General features: G+C 39.6%; 1 protein-coding gene and 1 non-coding gene across 3 annotated transcripts; one reads left to right on the forward strand and one right to left on the reverse strand.

The window, feature by feature from the left end:
- On the reverse strand, positions 1–16015 carry TRIM38 (tripartite motif containing 38). 2 transcript variants are annotated; one of them, XM_053601464.1, is made up of 8 exons: positions 15916–16015; positions 15578–15792; positions 14044–14478; positions 10417–10512; positions 6573–6803; positions 5581–5603; positions 5372–5484; positions 1–1487 (listed from the first exon to the last, which is right to left on the reverse strand). In XM_053601464.1, exons 3-8 carry the CDS (start codon positions 14446–14448, stop codon positions 964–966), a joined length of 1392 nt encoding a protein of 463 aa, XP_053457439.1. In that variant the 5' UTR covers positions 14449–14478; positions 15578–15792; positions 15916–16015; the 3' UTR covers positions 1–963. The 2 variants fall into 2 exon arrangements, with proteins under 2 accessions (XP_053457439.1, XP_053457440.1); XM_053601465.1 differs by lacking the exon at positions 15578–15792.
- On the forward strand, positions 2561–2664 carry LOC128595054 (U6 spliceosomal RNA). Its single transcript, XR_008382745.1, has one exon. It is a non-coding gene; the product is annotated as a U6 spliceosomal RNA (small nuclear RNA).
- Positions 16016–16229: the final 214 nt, after the last annotated feature.

Here is a 16229-nt window from a genome sequence, read left to right on the forward strand (position 1 = left end):
TTGAGCAACTACTATGTCCTTGGCAGTAGACTGGGCATGTAGGTAAAGTGGTGAGCAAAATAAATCAACTGTAAATTATAACATGAGCAACTTTGTGACTTTTTTGGTCATCATCAATGTTGTTTATAGGTTGGCTAACTTTATGGTCCTGTCATTAGACCACTTAGGTATGATAATTTAGGTTTAACAGGAAATATACTTTCTGGAATAAACCCATGTAGAGAGTCAAGGCCTATTTGATCATATCTGAATTATAATAAAGACTGTCAATAATCACATCAACAATAATCATTTACTGAGTTTTTTAATATTTCAAGGTAGCTGGCTCTAGCAAAGACTGGAAAATATCAACTTCTTTTCCTCAACTGAGTTCCCCATCAAAATTCATTTTTCCTCATAATCCCTTTTCCATTTTAAGTATCTTCATATTTTACTTTGTTAAAATTGATTTACCATAACAGAAAAGTTATTTCCTAGGCAGAGCTCCCTAGGTCTGGTAGCCTCCAGGACTGTATCTGTGATTGTTAATCAACTTGTCAGTGTTGGAAGAGTCACTGCTCTTGATTTTCCTGCTCTTTTATGTAGTTGGAAGACAGTTGCAGCTTTCTTTCATCCCCTATACCTAAATCCAAATGGCCTCGAACAAACTGGGAGGACACAGACCTTCTGACCTTTAGGTCACCTAAGAACTTTGAAATCAACACCCTGGACTCATTGAAGTGGGTTAGAGAAGATAATGTATGATCATGACTATTATCTTCCTTTCCCTCATTACAGGCTGACTATCTGTGATATTTTTATAGTCTTTATATCTAGTCACTCAGTTCAGATTTATTATATATCCACTAAAGCCAACACTATTCTAGGTATTGGGGAGATTGCAGTAAAGAAAGCAGACCCTTGTGGGATTTACATTGCCTTCTCTGTGCAGGTTAAACCAAGAAAGAGACTTTGCTCCTTTCTTTACTTATCTGGAGGAGGCAAGAACAAAGGAGAATATTGATAAACCTGGAAATAAGGCCGGAGAGTATCAGAGAAGGAAGCCTTTGGGAAGGTGAAGATATGAGTACCAGTAGTCATGTTGTAAAAAGATACAATTCCAGCCTCATAATCCAGAAAAACTCCTACAACCAGGGGCTGCTCACTCAGATGAACGGAAGTCGGCGGGGAGGTAAGTGCTATATAGCCTTTCTTTTTGCACAACCTGAGAGTCCAGAATCCAGACTGAGGTTCCACTTGCCTGCCAGTGCTCCTCTGCACATTTTCCATACAAACTCCTAAATCCCACCCAGTTCCTTCTCCAACATCTACTTCGTAGTAGTATCTGCCTGAGGTGAAGCCCTCACAGCCCAAGACACAAGGGAAAATGCTAAATTTCCTGGAAGAAGTGTCATGATTCTTCTGGGAGGATCCACGAATCACTTGTCTTCGATCCTCAGACAGAATTAGTTCATGATGAGCTGTATCTGGATCTAGAGTCACATTGACTGCAAAAAAAAAAAAGAAAGACATTTTTTTTTGGTGCTGACAACACAATTTATTTTCAATAAAGCCATACTACCTGCAGAAGAAATGACCTGAGAAATGAAGGAATGAAATGAAATGAAAAAATAAGATTAAATAAAGAAATGAGATGAAATAAATGAAATGAGAATAAATAAAATGAAATAAATGCAGTGAAATGAAATAAGTGCAGTGAAAATACCCCAGCTTGGTAAGTTCCTAATAAGTAGTAGTAACAATAATATCAACAGCAGCAACAGCAGCTTCATCATCACCATCTTAGTCATTCAGAGCCAAGTACTAGCACTAGCCAGATCTGATTACTGTCCTATCCGAAGCCCTTCTACTCCTATGCAGAGTTTTTAGGAATCAGGAAATAGTAGAGCAGAAAGGAGCCCTTTCCTTTCTCCACTTAATAACCCCCAACACTGAGAATCAGAGAAGGAAAATCATGCAACTAATGTCACAGTTCATTATTGAAAGACCCAGGATTTTACCCAGACCTCAGGACACATGCCTAGTCCCATAATATATGGAGTGAGACTCTGTCTCAAAAAAGAAAAATAAATTTAACATAAGATTTGAACAACCCAATAAGCCCCATCTAATAGTCATATATATATGAAGCTCAGCAACTAACAAGCAGAAAATAAGTGCTTTTCAGATATAAATGGAACATGTCAGAAAAGAAGTGTGAACATATTTTATTAAATCTGTATTATACAGATCATTTTCTGTAACCTCAATGCAAGTAGATTAGATTATTATTATTATCAATAATAAAAGATCACTGACAAATTTTAGGAAATATGAAATATTTCTAAACATAAAGATGTATAAAATTTTTATTTAGATATGTAGAGTTGAATAAAATTCTATATATAAAAATAGACAATGAGTTTCTACATAGTGAAGTATAAGAAGAAAAATCTACAATGAAACCAAAGCAGAATTTTGAGGAAAATTTGTAGCATAAAGTCTTAGAAAAAGAAGAAAGGTATTTCTTAATTAATGAAAATTAATGAGCTAAGCATCAGACTTAATGAGAGAAAGAACAGTGCTCGCTTTGGCAGCACATACGCTAAAATTGGAACGATACAGAGATTAGCATGGCTCCTGCGCAAGGATGACACGCAAATTCGTGAAGCGTTCCATATTTAAAAAAAAAAAAAAAATGAGAGAAAGAATAGAGAAACCCAAATAGTACTTTTTGAAAAGGATAGAGATTAGGGCGGCGCCTGTGGCTCAGTGGGTAGGGCGCCGGTCCCATATGCCGGAGGTGGCGGGTTCAAACCCAGCCCCGGCCAAATTAAAAAAAAAAAAAAAAAAAAAAAAAAAGCATTTTGGGCGGCACCTGTGGCTCAAGGAGTAGGGTGCTGGTCCCATATGCCAGAGGTGGTGGGTTCAAACCCAGCCCCGGCCCAAAAAAAAAAAAAAAAAAAAAAAAAAAAAAAAAAAAAAAAAAAGAAAAGGATAGAGATTAAACAATAAATCAATGAAATTAAAACAAGAATACAATAAAGAGAAAAAAGCCCAAAGTTGCTTCTTTGAAAAGATTGATAAAATAAACATACCTCTGGCAAGATTTATGAAATAAAAAAAGAGAAGGTAATATTGGAATAAATACAGAAATGTTAAAAATATTTAAAAATTATGATAAACTTTATGCAACCAGTAAAATTGAAATCATAGACAAAATTAATACCTTCCTAGAAAAAAAGATATCTTAGTAAAACTTATTCAAAGGAAAATAAAAAGCATGAACAGACCTAACATTAAAGAAAGGAAATTAGTAGTTTAAAACCTACCCAAAGATAATAAAACATGCTTATTTATCAAGCAAAAATGCATGTAGTCAATTTTATAGGAAACCCCTATTGGGATGGATACTGCCAATCTCATAACAAATTTTCCAAAGAATAAAAAATTATAGCACCATCTTACTTATAGATACAAAAGTCCTGTTAAAATAGTATAAATAATAACTAAATTTTACATATACATCTATATGTATTGTACAGGTGTATGTGTATACATTATATATAAAATATACAGGACATCTCAAAATCACCATACCTAGGGAAAATGGGAAGTTGTAGCTAAATGTACCTTTATTTACAAAATATTCATTACAAAATTTTACAAAATATTCTCTACATGTTGGCCACCTCTGTAAAATTTCATAATTAATTAATTTGTAAATAAAGAAAAGGAACTCAATAAAAAAATTCTTAAAGCACAGTAAATCTCAGATAAGTCACGGAAGAAACCTGAAGAGCTGATGGACATACAAAAAGAATCTCACCCTCAGAGAGAAACATAAATTAAGTCCATAGTTAGGTACCATTTCAAATCCTTGTCAAAAATTATAAATAAAAACTCAGGGAGTTATAAAGCAGTGGGAACTCTTGTTGCTGGTGGGATATAAATTGGGACATTTTCCAGATCTATAGTTATTTAATAAAATTATAATGTGCATCCCTCACACCAGCATTTCACTCCAAGGTATATCACTAAAGGAAACTGCAAGGAAGTGTGATGAACAATGTTCACAGCAGTATTGTTTATAATAGGAATAAACAAAAACCAACTTTAAACAGCTTCAATACCCACTCCACAAGACAATGGATTAATAACACTTTATATTCACTTTCTGCCACATTGAAGAGTGGTTGAGAGAGGCTTCTAGAGAGAGACTGTTTGAATTACTGTTCTCTGTAACTTTAACCCTCTCTGTGTCATAGTTTTCTCATATATAAAGTAAAAATGCTCTCTGTAAAGGACAGTGGTATAAAACAAGATACCAACCACATGTAGAGTTTTTCTAATATGTGACAGAGTGCTCAGTGCATATAAATCACGGTTCTTGGTACTGGAGAGAGTACATGTTGCTGCCTTGAAGCAAGTAATCTGGTTCCATGTGTCAAGATCAACAACAATCCTAGCAATCCCAGCTTTAGGAATGTGTCCAACAGAAATGAAAGCAGCAGGATATAAGGGTGTACAGACTAAAAAGTTATTGAAACACTGCTGTAATACCCAAGTGTTGGAAACAGCCTGAAGCTCAATCAGTAGGAATATGGTTATATGTTTTTATGGTATGCTGATGGAATATTAGGCAGCTTAAAAAAGTAATGAGTGATACAGAAGAGGCATTCTATATACTACATATTTGTAGAAACATAGGGAAAGATATATATCTCATTACCCGGAAAAATTGAATTGGAGAGGAGAGGGAGAAACGTTGAACTTTTTCTTTATATCCTCTATATTTGATTAAATTTTACTTGTATTATTTCAATAAAAATCAAGGGAACAAGAAACTCAGGCTTTGGAATCAGAAAAACACTTTTTGTCACGGTTATAACATTTATTGTCTGTGCTACCTGACTCAAATTCCTAAAATCATTTTGAAAACAAAACAGTCCATAATACTCACTCACCTTTCTGTCATTGTTCTAAGAGTTGCCTGAGACTAACTATAAACACTATGGTCAGGTTTAATGCCATGTTAAATGCGTGTGCTAAGTACTTTGCACATGCTGAATTTTATTTTCATTTTATTTTCAACCTAATGAAATGGGAGCTGTTAATGTTTTAATTTTTCAGATTGGCAAACTGAGTAATGTGAAGGTACTAGAACAAAATAAGTGAGAGAGCAGAACTTGAAGAGTTCTCACAGATAACCAATATAATAATGCTCACATGAAAGCACCAGGATCATACGATCAAAGGAGGGTATCATGACTCTACTGAAAATAACTGCACAACCTGTCTGCCTGTGAGCCTGCCCAAGAACAACTGGTAAACTGGTTACTGCTTAAGAATCCTTCCATCACATCATTTAGGAATTCTTCAGTTCACATACCTTGATAGCTCCTTAATACTTTCTTCACATCAAAGTAAAGCTCAGAGACATTGCATGTAGTATGAAGCTCTAAGGAAAAGACCTCTGGTGTTTCCAGCTTCACAGCCCAACTCCTAGAAGAAGCAGAGGCCAAAGATTTCTTCAGTGCCAAATTCCATTCTGCTCTATATTCCTTCACCCCTCCCCTCCTGCATTCATACAGGACCTACCTGCTCAAAGTATCTTTCACATCCTATAAAGAAACAAAAACAAAAGTGAGCATGGGGACGTCAAGCCCCAAGTGGGGGTTGGCACATGGGGGTGCTCTTTATACTCTTCCCAAAGAAGTAAAGCAAGCAAATGCAGCCTTAGTTATTGACAGATACCCAGAGAGAATAATTTTCCACTAACTTCTGGAAGACTCAGCATGTCAGAATGTTTATCAACCTCTACATCTATTATCTTCATGGCTGAAGGACTGTGGGCTGCTTGGGGAAGATGGCCAGGAGCTTTGTCCATGCTTCCTCTGGCAACACTTGCTTTTGGTAAGGTGATTTCCTTCAGAGTCATCCCATATTAGAGATCGCTTATCACAGAGGTCCTTGGAGGTGAATTCATGCATAGCCCTGAGACTATATTACTAAAATGGTGGCTATAGGTATCACAGGATAGTGGAGCAGTCATGCTATAGTCTGTCTTACGAAATAACCACCAATTCCATTAGCTGGAACCAGAATTAACAGCTCCATATGTTTATCTTAATGGACTAGGTCCTTCACGGCTTGGAATAGCTCCAGAGCAAAGGCTCTACAAGTAAATCAGAAAAAAAAAGGTTATCAGTCACTTTGGCTGTCCCACTTTATCACTCATAAGTCACTTGGAGGAGTATTTCAGGAGGGAGTCTGTTAGGGTTCTGTGCATTTGAGCCAAGGGGCAAATGATGGCAAATATTATCCCATGGTTCTATTTGGTCAAACTATTCATTCACAGGAAGTATATTTTTCTAATTAACATAAATGTACCCTGTAGACTAACGAAGGCCATCCTTTGATACTGATAAATATTACTAAAATAAATATTGCTTTGAATTCCCTGCCCTAATGTGCCACTTTTGAGAGAAGGCAGGAAGGCCCTGCCAATCTTCCCAAGCTTCCTTACCATTCTCCTCTTAATAATTCAGTAACAGATACAATCTTTTTCTGCTCCAAGTATACAGCCTCACCTCTAATAAATTCTGGGCTGAACCCTGACATTTTTCCTCCAGTTCCAAGATGTTGCTCTTGATTTCCTGGCTCTTCTGCTCCAGATCAGCCTGATGGACCCTCAGTCTCTTCAGAGTCCTCTCTTCTTCTTTATCCAGCTTCCAGAGGTAACACTTCTCCTCCTCATGCAGGAAACTATGGAGATTCTTAAAGTCAGAGTGGATTTTTTGTCTCTGAATCTGTATTTTCTCCTATAGAAAAAAAGTACGGTCAAAAAGGGGAAGCAAATCATCTATAAAATAAACACACAAGCTGTGATAAATAGATACAATGGAAATATTATTCAGCTTTAAAAACAAATGGGCCAGGCACAGTGGCTCATGCCTATAATCCTCGTGCTTAGGGAAGCCAAGACAGGAAAATTTCTTGAGCCCAGAAATTAAAGATCAGAAAAAAGCAACATAGCCAGACTCTGCCTCTATAAAAAATAAAAAAATTAGTCAGGCATGGTGGCACACACTTGTAGTCCTAGCAACTCGGAAAGCTGAGGCAGGAGGATCTCTTCAGCCTAGGGGTTTAAGGTTACAGTGTGAGGAGTATGCCACTGCACTCTAGTCTGGGCAACAAAGCAAGACTCAGTCTCTAAAAAATAAGAATAAATAAATAGAAATGAATGAACATCAGTTACAACATGGATGAATCTTGAAGACATTCTGCTAAGTGAAAATAAGCCAGAAACCAAAAGACAAATATTATAAAATTTTATTCATATATAGTATTTTGAATAGTTAAATTCATAGAGATAGAAAGTGAAATAGTAGTTACCAGGTGTTGGGAGGAAGGGAGAATGGGGTGTTATTGTTTAACTGATACTCAGTTTGGAATATGAAGAAGTGGAAATAGATAGGTGATGGTTGAACAGCAATGTGAAAGCACTTAAAGCCACTGAACTGGTATGTTTCATATTCTGTATATTTTACCACAAAAAAAAAGTATGATCAACTACTGTGATATTATGTTTCCAGGAGTCATTTAAGCTAGAAGAATATCCCATTTCCTGTTGCAGTCATTCCTATAAGGTAGGCACTCAGATGTAGGAGAAGTTGTCCCATATTTTCCATAATCACCTGGCTAATTTTTCCAGCCAAGAAAGGTGTGGCATGAGGACCAAGTTCAAACACTTTATCAATGATAAATATAAAAACAAGTTCAAAGCTGGGTATAGTGGCTTATGCCTGTAATCCTAGCACTGTTGGAGGCTAAGGCGGGTAGATTGCATGAGCTCAGGAGTTTGAGACCAGCCTGAACAAGAGCGAGAGCCTGTCTCTAAAAAATAACCAGGTATTGTGGTGGGCACTTGTAGTCCCAGCTATTTGGGAGGCCGAGGCAAGAGGATGGCTTGAGCCCAAGTGTTTGAGGTTGCTGTGAGCTATTTTGTCTACCGAGGGTGACAAAATGAGACTGTAAAAAAATAAATAAATAAAATGTTTAACTTGGGATATAAGAAAGTATCTGAGTCTGAGGGAATTTCTTAGTGAAGCAAAGTCTTACAATATCACCAAGACTAGATTTTAAGACAACGAGGCTGGTAGGAGAGCCCATAATTCTTGGCAAGGGAGGTCTGGTTGTGGCAGGCTTTTGTTATGGTTGACTGAGAAATATTCATCCACCAGCCTAGAGTCATCTTAAGCATTCCTATGTGTATGACTGACAGAAGTCAAATGATACTCTTAAGGGCTTAGCTTTCATTTGAAAAGATATTAAATTACAATTTCCATTAGTGCTTTCTTAATTTATGCAGTATTTTGATGATTGTAATGTTGTGGTAGAGGGTTATAAATCTAGGATGAAGTGGAATCTTTGTGTAGGACACAGGTGTAGCTTTTGCTCTTTTATTGACAAGATTTCCATGTTTGTTAGTTACAATCAAAATCTTCCCCACAGCCCAAAGTCTTCCTCACAGTTCCAGAAATGATACTTGGTGTAGGTGAAAGCTAGAGTAGGTAGTATTCTCCCTGAAATCTCCAATAGGTTATGGCCCCAATTTTCAGCTCCCCTACTGATGGTAAAGGTAGGTTGGAATGTCCAACGGAGTAGATGGTAGTCTGCGAGATGTCTAGTTAGAGATCAACAGCTTAGAGACAAAAATATAAAAATAAGACTAGAAAGCAGTTGATAGTCGCCCCCGTAGATATTCTGCAGCCTCAGGCACCTTGATGTGAAGGTTGTAACTTTCCTTCATCAAATTTCCCTCAAAGTATTCTCGATTTGTAGCTTAGTACTCCCTTATCCTTTAGCCTGATAACTTTCTTCCCTACACAAAGAACTGCCTGTTTAATTAAAGCATGAAGCTGCTACTTTTTCACTTTTTGCCTTGTAAAAACATGCTCCCAATCCTCTAAATACATAGTCTTGGATACTGGGCTCAGGATGGTGCCTGTTAGCCTCACCAGGGGCTGATCCGTTGCTGTCTCTTATGGGTCAGAACACTGTGTATGTGTGTGTGTAAATTTAGGCGTTTGGGCAAAGTTCCCGCTTAGGGAGGAACCCCCAGTCCACTGCATTGCAGCTCCGTTCTCTGGTTGCTACAACTTGGGAACTCAAGATCAACATCTATAAACAAAGGTTTATGGCAGAGTTTGGAAAGGACTCCTAAAGGAGGAAAAATAGCGGACCAATGGGATTTGACTACAGACTGATGGATGATATAAGTATTTTTATAAAGGATTGTGTCTCTGATAATGTGGAGACTGGTCAGCCAGGGAGAATAGTCTAAAAGACCCTATAGTTTAAAAGTAGCAATTGTGTAGGCTTACTTATAAAACCAATGGATTTTCTTTATCAGCCTCGTGCTTGAGTAGTATGAATTTCAGTTTGGAATGATCCTGTTTTCTCAGTCCTCACAAAGGTTGGTTCCTGAACCTATAAGGTTAAGATCCAGACCCTGCACTGTGGTAAATGTGCCAAGTTATTAAACTGAAGCCTGCAAACAGCAAAGTATCTTGAGGTATTAAGTTTTTGTTTTTGTTTTTTTGCGGGGGGGGGGGCGGCGGGGAGGGGACAGTCTCACTTTGTTGCCCTCGGGAGAGTGTCATGGCGTCATAGCTCACAGCAACCTCCAACTCTTGGGCTTAAGCGATTCTCTTGCCTCAGCCTCCCAAGTAGTTGGGACTACAGGTGCCCACGACAACTTCCTGCTTTTTTTTTTTTGTGGTTTTTGGCCAGGGCTGGGTTTGAACCCGCCACCTCCGGCATATGGGACCGGTGCCCTACTCCTTGAGCCACAGGTGCCACCCTTTTTTTTTTTTTTTTTGAGACAAGAGTCTCACTGTGTCACCCTCCGTAGTGTGCTGTGACGTCACAGCTCACAGCAACCTCCAACGCTTAGGCTTAAGCAATTCCCTTGCCTCAGCCTCCCAAGTAGCTGGGACTACAGGCACCCACCATAACATCTGGCTATTTTTTTGTTGCAATTGTCATTGTTTAGCTGGCCAGGGCTGGGTTCCAACCCGCCAGCCTCGGTGCATGTGGCCGGCGCCATAACCACTGCGCTACTGGCACTGAGCCCAGAGGTACTTAAAATTTGAAACCCACACCAATTCTACTGCTCTTGACTGAGGTATCAGGAATCCCAGCCAACTATTGTTCAAATAGTTGGCGATACTTAAGACGGGGTTGGTGACAATTTCTCATGGATATAAACAACTTAGGGGTATAAAAACAAGTGTTTTTTTTTTCTTTAGATTTCATCTATTTAGTTGGGTTTAATAAGAATAAATCATCATTGCGCTTTACCCTAATCATCCCCGTGCCTCAACTCTAGAATGGAAAATTACTTGAGAATTAATGAACTCACATTCTTACCTTCCATTCAGTTATCTGCAAAGCTGTGGACACCTTCAGGTCTATGCATTCCTCTTCAAGTTTCCTCAAGTTTGTCACAGATTTCTGGAGCTTTTCCTGAAGGAAGAATTGGTTAAGTAAAATCTATTCAATTTGGCTCTTCATTAGGCACCTATGGGGAATTGCACCCTTCCAAGATGTGTTAGAATAACACTGAATATTAAGTTTTCGCTGTTTTGCCAGGGAGCATGCTAAAGATTGTATGTGTAGTAACATAGTGATCCTTTTAGTAACCTTGAACACGAGGTAGGATTTTTAACATCATTTCTGTGCTGTAGAAAATGAGGCTTAGGAAGGGGTTGAATAGCCTAATAGTTTCTGTCTGGCAAAAAGTACAGCTACCATGTACAATTGCCAGCTAATCTGCTGACTCAGAGCTTGAGCTATACCCACTACTACCCTCTGGAAGAGTTGCACCTAAAACAAGATAGTAATCATCTAAAAGAAGATTTTATAAAACAAAGTGCTGAACATAATCAATACCAGGACTGTTTGGCACATGTGGAGTATTGTATTATGGGTGAGTCAGGAAAAATCAGGGTACCAGATGACATTAATAGATGATGAGCACTCTGACACATTGAAGAACTGGTATCTTAAAACCAACCTAAAATGATATCAGCCTTTTGATTATTTTTCAAAATATTAATAGTTTATCATATTTTCATTAAAAACAAATTGAAGCTGACCCAAACTGCTAATTGTGGTCATTACTAAAAGAATTGTTCACTGCCCTCTGTAAACCCAACAGATGTATTCATTAATTCTCATGTGTTCTTAGCAAAGGGCTCTGTGTAACTGTTTTATTGCCCTTGATATGCTAAGTGCTCTCCTTAAAGGTTATAACAATCTACTGGGTATGAGTGTTAGAGAGGAAGGGGACTGCTATTAACTCCTCTCCGTTTACAGAAACAGAAAACCAAGGCAGTAAGCCTTAAGTAACTTGCCCAAATTTGCCGGTCTGAAGAACTAAGATTTCAACCTCAGCAGTTTGACTTCTGAGGCTTATAGCCATTACCCTGTGGTGCTCCTTTTCTTACTACTTGGTGAGGAAATAATTCAAATAGGAATATCCTCATTGCAGTTGTTACCTGCTCAGTGGAATTTGAGGAAGAGCTTCCATGTGCTCAGTGGTGGTCAGAATGTTACTGTCCTTATGAAATACTTAGAGCTTTCATACAAAACCAGCTTTGCCTCATGAAGGAGAAAACAAGGAATTCCACAGAAGGGACAACATTTTCCTGAAATGTTGGTGAGATAGAGAAGGAAAGAGACAACCGGACTAATGCCTACTCCTTTATTCTACCACAGCAAAGGGCCACCTTCCTTTGCATGGGTCCTCAAACTACAGCCCGGGGGCCACATGCGGCAGTGTGATTGTATTTGTTCCTGTTTTGTTTTTTTACGTCAAAGTAAGATATGTGCAGTGTGCATAGGAATTTGTTCATAGTTTTTTTTTTAAGCTATAGTCCAGCCCTCCAATGGTCTGAGGGACAGTGAACTGGCCCCCTGTTTAATAAGTTTGAGGACCTCTGTAATCAAGGGGAAAACTTAGGAATTGCCCAAAACCTGTCCCTCTGCTAACACTCTTCCTTTTTTTTTGAGACAGAGTCTCACTTTGTCACCCTTGGTATAGTGCCATGGCATCATAGCTCACAGCAACCTCAAACTCCTGTGGTTACACGATTCTCTTGTCTTAGCCTCCCGAGTAGCTGGGACTACAGGCGCCTGCCACAACACCTGGCTAGTTTTAAAGACGAGGTCTCGCTTTGGCTCAGGCTGGTCTTGAACCTGTGAGCTCAGACAATCCACCTGCCTCGGCCTCCCAAGTGCTGGGATTAGAGGTGTGAGCCACCATGTTCGGCCTGCTATACCCTCTTCAACCAAGCATTTCTAAATATTTGACATTTCTTCCTGAATCTTGCTTAAAACTGCCTTCTTTTTTCCTATCTTATAGGAATAGTTTGAATTTAATTCCTTGATATTCCTCTCATTTGGGGGATACCAAAGTGATTTTTTTTCTTTTTGAGACAGGGTCTCACTCTATCACCTGGACTACAGTGCAGTAGCATCATCATAGCTCACTGTAACCTCAAACCCTTACACTCAAGTACTCCTCCTATCTCAACCTCCCAAGTAGCTGGGACTACAGGCATGCACTACCCACTTGGCTAATTTCTCTATTTTTTATAGAGATGGTGTCGCACTATTTTGCTTAGGTTGGCCTTGAACTCCTAATCTCAAGCAGTCCTCCCAACTTGGCCTCCCAAAGTGGTAGATTACAGGCATGAGCCACCACTCTAGAGTGATCTTTTCAATGTCACTGACCCTTCACTCCCCACGTGAAAATCCCCCCTAGTGGCAGCTACCACTCTGGGCTAGGATTTACTCTAAGCTTATTTTAAAGTTCTGAGCCCTGACTTCCTTTCTCATTCATCACTGCCCTTCTCCTCTATTTTATACCCTGGTCACACAAGTCAGGAAGGCTCCCACACTGTGCCTTTTCACTTGTGGTTACCTCTATCTGGAAAGCTCTACAGGTGGTTAATCTTTATGTGTCTTTCTGGAGTAGCTTCTGGGATGAACCACCCTCTACTCCCTGTTGCCCCTCCCTACCACCCAAACTAGGGGACTCTGTAGGCAGTAATTTTTGCTGGCTTGTCTTTTATACTAAACTGTGGGATACCTAAAAGGTAGTGGGTCTTTTCCCCCCTGTATTTCCATTCTTGCACATTATAGTTTCTCAAATTAAATACATGGCTTGAAGCACAAAGGGATATTGGTATTTTGTTTGAGGATAACCTGTCCTAGATCAGGAAGAAGCTCATAACATGAATGGATAGGACAAGAGACTGACCATCCCAGTGAAGGTCAGGATGAACAGTGTGGACTTGATTCAGCAAGAATCCACATAAACTATTTTCAAAAAAATGACATGATAAAAGCTATATTTCAGAATCATAAAGTTAGGTTTCAGGCTAAATAATCTCAAGCCTTTTGAGTGGCAGGAGACCAGTGAAAAAGCTCAGGAAATTTTATCCCAAAATATGATACCTTGCTATAAAGAGTATTTTGAAATAAAGGCTCTTAGAGATCAACAGGCCTTAGAAGGGACTTTCTTTCTTCATAAAAAAATCAGACCCATCAAAAGAAAAATCAACTTCCCTTCCTCTTCTCTCTTTGTTATCTCAACATACTACAGGAAAGAAGATAAAGAATGAAACCAGATCTAGCCCAAATAATTTTAAATATACCTGTCTCTCAGGTTAATGTAATTTGCAAAGAGAATCATTTACAAATCAATGTGTTTCTTACATCCATTCATTTCCCACAAATAAGCTAGTTATCCTTCCTAGTAACTACTTACTGCCCGTAAATAAAATTATCTATATTCTTCCCCCTTCCCTCTAAAATGAGAGCTTATAAATTTCTGGACCCCAGTGGGATGTCAGGGAATCACTCTGTGATTCCCTCCATGCTTATGATCAATAAATCTCTTTCTTTCATTAATCTGCCTTATTGTGAATTGATCTTTAAGTGAATTTTAGAGGGTAGTGGGGAAATTTCCCCTTGCCCCCATTTACTTACTTTGTAGCCCTGGCATACATCCTCAACCAGACCTGTGGTATGACCTTTGTGCTGTGGTGTCCGCTCACAGCGCCAACAGATGAGTTGGCCCTCATCTTCGCAGAACAGTTGGAGTGGTTCTCCATGTTCCTCACATGACTTTTCATGATCCATCTCTTTAATGGCTTCGATGAGATTTCCCAGCTGCTTGTTGGGACGGAGGCTATCTGTGCAAAATGGGGCTTGACACTGGGGACAGTAGAATAGCATCAGCTGATTGCAGCTTGACTTCGTAAGGAATTCCATTATACAGGAGTGGCAGTAGCTGTGTCCACAATTGATGCTCACTGGGTTAGTCATCAGGTTTAGGCAAATGGAACAGTTGGTTTCCTCCCTTATCTTCTTGGAGCTAGTGGCTGAGGCCATAATTTTTCTTGAACAGCGTCAGTATTGGATCTGGATGTAGAAATAAAGTAACCAGAATTTTCCACAGGGGTGGAAATAAACCCCACCTGCACTTCTGTGTGATGAGCTGGCTGCTATTAACCTCTAGAGATCTGGAAAGGTCAACATAAATGGAAGAAACTGAGGCAAAATTAATGTAAGTGGAGAATTTATTTGGGCCAAGCTTGAGAATTATAAGCCAGAAACATAGATGTAAGTTTCCTAGACTAAATCGAATTTCCTTTTTTTTTTTGAGACAGAGTCTCTTTGTCACCCTCAGTAGAGTGCCACTGTGTCATAGCTCACAGCAACCTCCAACTCTTGGGCTCAAGTGATCCTTTTGCCTCAGCCTTCCAAGTATGTTAGACTACGGGCACCCACTACAACGCCCGGCTATTTTTAGAGACAGGGTCTTGATCTTGCTCAGGTTTGTCTCAAACCTGTAAGCTTAAGCAATCCACCAGCCTCAGCCTCCCAGAGTGCTAGGATTGCAGGTGTGAGCTACCATGCCTGGCCTACAAGTGGACTTTTAAAGGAAAAGAAAAGGCAGGCCAGGCATAGTGGCTGCTAGCACTCTAGGAGGCAGAGGCCAGAGGATCATTTGAGGTCTGGAGTTCAAGACCAGCCTGAGCTAGAGGGAGACCTTGTCTCCCTACTAAAAATAGAAAATCTAGTGGGGCATGGTGGCACATGCCTGTAGTCCTAGCTACTCGGGAGTCTAAGGGTCTGAGTTGCTGTGAGCACTGATGACATGGCATTCTACCCAGGGCAAGAGAGTGAGACTCTGCCTCAAAAAAAAAAGATGGGAGAGGCAAGGTAACTAATTTCTAATGTTAGACTTCCTGTGTCTACCGGGGAGGACATGATCACCAGAGGCAGTGGAGGACTGGCTAGGAACAAAGGAATCTGTCTCTTGCCTTTTATTGTAGCTGCTTCTGAGAAGCTAGCCATGTTCTTCCTATAGCCTGCCCCCCAACTCCTGGGACTTTTTATCTGGAGGTGGGGCAGAGTAGGGAGGAAGTTTAGAAAGTGCCCTTTCCTTTGAAATAACAGTGTGTAAAATAAAAGACAGGAATTCCACAAAAGTTATCATACAGGCTATTTTCCTCACCCAAACAGGACTAGTTTCTTGAAGCCACACAGAATGCCTTCTTGATGATATCTGTTCTTTGGCAGGGTCTTTCCCCGAGTGATATGCTAGGTCCCTCCCTGTCAGGGGTACCACGCTTCTGGGGAGACATGCCTTCTCTCCTTCTAAGGCCCAGGGTGCCTGTCCTGTGCTTTGCTCAAATTATACTATGAATCTTCTGAGATTTTGCGTGGAATCTGGTGAAAGAGAAAGCAAACAAGGAGTGAGAGCTGTAAGGCAAAGTCCTCACCATTTTCAGAGCTTCAGGGGTCTGTCAGAAAATGTATTCGCCACTCCACCCCCAACCACCCCAAACTCACATGTCCACCAAGTAAACGTTGGTCTGGAATTTTTCCACAAGCTTCGAAAGTCAGACAGTCACATATTTACTGCTAGTCCAGTTATAGCTGCCACTTCCTGGGGCCTGGCTGAGGAAGTAAACTTAGACCAGATGAAACTTGAAAGTGAAACTAATGTGGTAGGTGGGGCCTATAAGATTTACAAGAAAACTAGTAACATTACTCATATCTTTTGCGCTCAGGCACTCAGCTTCTTTTGAAAAAGAGGGGAGAATATCTGAAAAATACCTTTCTTGACAGCAATAGAAAGAAAGGACAAATTAATAACCCAGTGT

This window comes from Nycticebus coucang, chromosome 9, assembly GCF_027406575.1.
Source record: "Nycticebus coucang isolate mNycCou1 chromosome 9, mNycCou1.pri, whole genome shotgun sequence".
Taxonomy (NCBI): domain Eukaryota; kingdom Metazoa; phylum Chordata; class Mammalia; order Primates; family Lorisidae; genus Nycticebus; species Nycticebus coucang.

Coding starts and splice junctions, on each gene's coding strand:
- TRIM38 (XM_053601465.1), bottom strand. CDS start 14,448: ATGGCCTCAGCCACTAGCTCCAAGAAGATAAGGGAGGAAACCAACTGT. Junction 6,804..10,416: donor TGCAGATAACTGAATGGAAG/GTAAGAATGTGA, acceptor TTTTTTCTATAG/GAGAAAATACAGATTCAGAG. Junction 5,604..6,572: donor CAGCCCAGAATTTATTAGAG/GTGAGGCTGTAT, acceptor GTTTCTTTATAG/GATGTGAAAGATACTTTGAG.